The sequence below is a fragment of the Engraulis encrasicolus genome, chromosome 23 (genome assembly GCF_034702125.1).
Source record: "Engraulis encrasicolus isolate BLACKSEA-1 chromosome 23, IST_EnEncr_1.0, whole genome shotgun sequence".
NCBI classification, from domain to species: Eukaryota; Metazoa; Chordata; class Actinopteri; order Clupeiformes; family Engraulidae; genus Engraulis; species Engraulis encrasicolus.
In genome coordinates, this window is record NC_085879.1 from 17,517,541 (window position 1) to 17,523,149 (window position 5,609).

Below are 5,609 nucleotides of genomic sequence, written 5' to 3' on the forward strand. Positions count from 1 at the left end.
GCAGCTACAGTATACGACAGGACATTCCAGAATCTCTATGTAGTGTTTTTGAGGCGGGAGTTCTTGCTGTAGTCGGTTGTTTAGCCAAAGAAAAGTGCTGTGTGAGCAGAGAACTAAAGTAGAACAGAACTAAAGCTGTAGAACCCTACAAGAACCCACCACAAATATGATCCAACCAATGCAAATTCAGCTGATCGTAATACTGGTTAATTGGTCTACTGGTTACTCTGTAAAGTTACCTGTGTTGAAAGGAAATCGTGCTCCTTTTTTACTTTTGACACCTCAGACGCCTAACTCGAAGCCTCTACCTTGTCGCCTTGCCTATGTGTCACCGCCAAAGTCATATGGCTCTATTCACAACTGTAAGATGTGTTAGGAGTATGTTATATTGTCAAGAATACAATGTATCCAAAATGCAGCTATAGAAATAAGTAAATTAATTAAATAGGACACTTCCCAAAGTATGGAGTAGCCTAATCCATACTACATGAAGTCATGTAAGCTATAATTAATTATTGTTTGTCCTGTATTCTTTAATGGAGCAAATGAAAAGAACAAAGGAGCAGCACTATTTCAATGCAATTCAAAAGGCCTCCCTGACTGCCCATAATATCCATCGGTGTCCCTCTGCATTAGCCGTCACCCATCCCAACACAGCATCCCTACTGTAAAAGTTGGATGGGGTTTTAATTTATCGGTAGGCTACACACTCTGCATTACTGTATGTGGAGGACTACAAAACTAAAGACAACTGTTACACTGTATTATATTGTCAGAAGTTAACAGTTATGTGGTAAAATAGAAAGCAATTCAAAACATACTTACTTTGCCATTACCCCAAGCTGTTCAGGAGTGCCTGCAAAATAAACAAATGATTAGAGTGATTACATGTTGCACAAAATGTATCGGGCATAAATCAAACCTACATGTTTCCCATTAGTGTATTCATATTACCATAAGCAACTACTAAAAGAAGGCTACTTTCTACGTGAGTGCATTGCAGTGTTACCTCTTTGTGCAGATGAGCCAACCGTCACCGGGTCCGTTCACTCTGACTCTTTGCTGGAAAGACTCAACTACACCATGACAACATTGCCTTAAGTAGCAGCCTAAGACTTGGTCACGTTACAGTTTTGTTGACAATAAGGTTATGACAGAGGCTCTGCGCAAAGGGGTTAATCTCAGATGTATGCCATTGTGCAGACAGATCCTGGATGGTTGCACAATGTTACTCAGGTGGCACAGGTATACGGTCGAGGTGTACATCTTTATGATAGCCAGAGTGTGTACGGGTCATTGACGCAATTGGCACAAGCCAAGATCTTGTTGGTGTCTGTGGTGTATTTATGACCTACTGTCTGCCACAAACAGAACTACGGATTAAATACAATTTCAAAGATAGCCTGAGTCCTTATGGGTCATTGACGTTTTTCAGTTGTACTAGATGTCAGGGTGATACAACAACAGCTAATACCACTATTGTATGAATTCAATGTTTTTTTGCTTTTTAACAGATTATGTTTTTCGAAGCATTTAACATCATATCTGAAGACACAAGTCTGGCCTGTTCATTAGGTATTTACTGAGCAAAACCACTCAAGCATTTTGACATACCAACACTAAATGACAAAATACAGTTACTGATCTTAAAAAGACACATCAATTGGTGCAACGTTTTTCAATACCTCTAGCTAGCTAAGCTCCAGAGCTATAGAAACTGTATTGCTGCACTGTTTTCAGTGGAGGCTGAATTTCACTGTTCCAACTGTCTCTGTGAAACACATCCATGCCTTGCCAGCTAGTATAGAACCCCCCTCACCCCACCCCACCCCGCCTCCAGTCAGATAAGAGCAGTGCTTACCTCTCTGTCTTCTGTGCCTGCTTTGTGTGTTTGTTTGTGTTTGTCCCGTGACTGCTCTCGCCCACTGGGTTCTTACCTCTCTCTGGCAGGCGAGCATATGGGCGCGTGTATGCGGTGTGTGGTATGCGTGTGCGTGTGCGTGTGCGTGTGCGTGTGCGTGTGTGTGTGTGTGTGTGTGTGTTTGGCCCGAGAATGTCCCCTCCCTCTGGGCCGCAAATCCCCACTGTGATGCAGAGAGAGAGAGAGAGAGAGAGAGAGAGAGAGAGAGAGAGAGAGAGAGAGAGAGAGGACGCGTAGTTGTAAGGTGACTGGTCATTCTCTGCCCACCCCCACCCTCCCACACACACACAGACACTCACATAGGCACACAGACACTTCCCCTCCTCTCAGTAGTAGTATAGCACTCCCGCCAAATCCTGTAAGTCTATTACTCTGCGTCGTTTTCAGGCCACAATATGTTGAGAATAAGCGGTGCGCGTGAGTGACCCCGGCTGGATTAAGCATGGACACTGTGTGAGGGCCAAGTGGGGATTCCTACCTGCAGTAGGTTAAAGCCCACAGATCCAACCAGATAACCAAATGCAAATCTGATTCAATGAGGATTTTTCTGCTCCTACTTTATTTATGTTGTGTTTCACCCAAAACATCACAGAAAAAAGTAGGAGCAGAAAAAACCTGGTTGACTTTTTTCTTTTTTTTATCTGGGGATTCGTACCGGGACCATTCGTCTCTACAGTGTATAGGTCATTCCCCTGGATGTGGGTTTCACTTTCCTAAGCACTAAAAAATGCCAGTGTTGATATATGGTAATAGCACTGGTAATAATGATCAGTTACCGGAGTTGATATTAACTCAAATCAAATCTACCAAATAGAATCTCAGACCAGTCAGCAGTACGATTAAAAAAAAAAAAAGTGGGCTTTGAGCACAGTTTTGAGGGTGGAGAATGACCTGTACAAACGTACGTGTTATGGCGTGCCATGTTCTCCAGCAGCTGTTGCCTGAGAGACACCCCTGGCTCAGTGGGCCTCGGACCGCCTGCCCAAAATAGCCCTGACTGGTATTGTGTCTCGGGTGGCAATTTACGTAACTATTGTTAATTCATGTGCTCGGTTGATATTAAAAATAGCATTTAAAAACATGGATACGCTGGAGTGGGTTGTTGTGGATGTTACGTAATACTGTTGCTGAACTACTGAACTGTATACATTATTTATTTGTGTTGAGATATGGAGAAGTGGGTCGTTTTGGAGGGCACTGCATAATAGGTCTGAGAAGGTTAAGGGTTAAGGACTGACACAAAGCCGTACTGCCCAGTGATCCTCTAACATATAGCATACAGTAGACTCCAGAGGTAACTTCTTGTAGGCGTATTTATAAAGTGGAATAGAGCAGGTCAAAAGTTTAGGATGAGAGCTTAGATTACGCTGGCAAATTCACCTAACCAATGGGTCGGTAATTGGATAGCTGGCATCTCCCATCTTGTGCCTGTGTATGGTCCCGTGCATAACCCACCCCAATAATTCAAACAAAACAACAACCTTGTGTTGCGATTCAAGGTTTGCTTTTGTGTCTGACCTCCAGTAGTGCAGAACTAGACCAGCTATAATAAAATGTTTTTTTCTTTTTTTGTCGCCAGGCGGGCACTTTAACCCTAAAGCGACAGAGCAGGGTCATTCATTCAATTTTTCAATTCAGTTCTTTATTCCAGACCCAAGGGGGTCCATATCACATATAAAAGCATCACAACACAGTAAAAAGAAGCAGCAGAAAAAAACAAAGAGCAAAACAAAACAAACAAGACAAAAAAAAACATAGACATTGCATGGCTCATCTCAAATACAGGCATGTTCGCCAGTGACTCCATAAGCTTGAGAACAGTCTTACAGAGCTACGTTCAGGGCTAGCCAAAACAGCAATTAGATCATTCTTTGACTCAGATGCCCTGTACATAAATCTATACATCAAATTACGTAGCACAGCTGCGCAAGTAGGTACCCCAGCACTGACAAACGTTTGACTTGCACTAGACCTTCTTGGGAATCTCAGCAGCAGTCTCATGCTGTCATTGTAGGCCACCATAAGTTTCCTAATGCTGCCTTGTTTGTAGTGGCACCACAGGTGTGCAGTGTACATTGGCATGCAGTGTGCTTTAAAGAGTGAGATCTTGACTGCTACAGAGCACATACTAAATTTACGGCACCGCATGTTTGCTTGCACATACGTCATCATCTGTCAAGTCATTAGCAATAATGTGGCCAAGATATTTGATCTCGTGCCAGCCAGAAAGAAGGGTGATCACTTATCTTCTCTGCTCCTTGTGATCATGGTCTTACCAGCATTATATTTTATATCACACTCATCTCTATACTGTGAGCATATTCTTAGTAATTGTTGCAAACCAGCAGTGCAGGGACTAAGTATAACCAAGTCATCTACATACACAATGTGGTTGATTATTGTCTCACCAACCTTACAGCCAGTTCCACACATATTCAGGGACAATGACAAATCTTTCATATACACATTAAAAAGAAATGGAGATAAAATTTCACCCTGTTGAACATCATTGGTGACAAGGAATGGCGCAGAGGTCACATTCCCCCATTTCACCCTCATTGTCTGATGTGAGTACCAATAGATCAGTATTCTAATTAAAAAGCCAGGGACCCCACTGTTGGACAGTTTTAAAAATAATTTCTTATGATTGACGTGGTCAAACGCCTTAGAAGCATCAATGAAGCACATTAGCACTGTATTTGCCTACAATATCTACAATATCGATGTAGAATTTTTAAAAAAAAAAGCATACACAGCATATATACACATTTATCACCCCTGGCACCTTTTTTTGTGCACCAAAACGTTTCCTTTCAGGAGTTTGCCAATGAATATGTTGTGCATATTGCGAATGCATTTTGTGAGGATTGGTCAATCTATATGGAAATTAGAATCAAAACATTCGTGGGGTCATTTATGACCCTGAGAGGATCAATGAGATGCTCAACATTAAAAATTCAATTTCTGTTGTCATTTTCCAACACTAGTTATGATATTGTGTGTCTTGGTGCAAGAAATCAATACCGCCATTGGACATTTCATGTTTACATGGCTGTACAAAAGCTCAAACATCAATTCGATCATATCTTGGTCTAAAACAAAGGGAAGACACCATTTCACTGCTACAATGCAAAGAAAAGGGTTCAGAGAAATTTTGAAGTACATATAATATGGTCATATGGTAGGGACATGGTTTTGTCTATGTTAATAACCTAATTATCTATTTAGTAATATGCACATGTAAGTTTGACTACCCTTCAGCAAAACAATAGAATAATATTGTGCTAATTCTATATAAACTCATTGGGGTCATAAATGACCCCACTCGGTCAAATTAGTCGCAAAAACAGCCCGGTCGCTTAAGGGTTAAGTTTACCTGTTTACTATGTTAAATAGCAAGAAGCTGAGTAAAAACTTGATGCTGACTAGAAGATGCACTGCGTCAATACATGCTTACCAAACAATGAAATAACAAAACAAGTTGTTTATTCTGTGTGCTCTAGTCATCTACTATGTTCCAGTCTCTCTGAAGTGGATCAGTTTGTTTTCTATTTTGACTATTTTAAATCAGATTGAGCTAGAGCAAAATCTAATGAAGTTTCTGCAAAGGAAACATTGCCCATCGATGACAGGAAGTGATACAAGGGCCACTCAAGTTATGATGCCTTGTTGTGAATACAGTGTCTTT

At 41.3% G+C, this 5,609-nt stretch overlaps 1 protein-coding gene across 1 annotated transcript in view; it reads right to left on the reverse strand.

Moving 5' to 3' along the window:
* arr3b (arrestin 3b, retinal (X-arrestin)) overlaps positions 1-1,928 on the reverse strand; it is an 11,902-nt gene extending 9,974 nt beyond the window's left edge. The window contains exons 1-3 of the mRNA XM_063190543.1: positions 1,862-1,928; positions 1,010-1,076; positions 826-856 (exon numbers count right to left, since the gene is read on the reverse strand). Of these exons, the coding sequence (XP_063046613.1) occupies positions 826-833 (8 nt within the window). The 5' untranslated portion in view covers positions 834-856; positions 1,010-1,076; positions 1,862-1,928. The remainder of the gene's footprint in view (positions 1-825; positions 857-1,009; positions 1,077-1,861) is intronic.
* Positions 1,929-5,609: the final 3,681 nt, after the last annotated feature.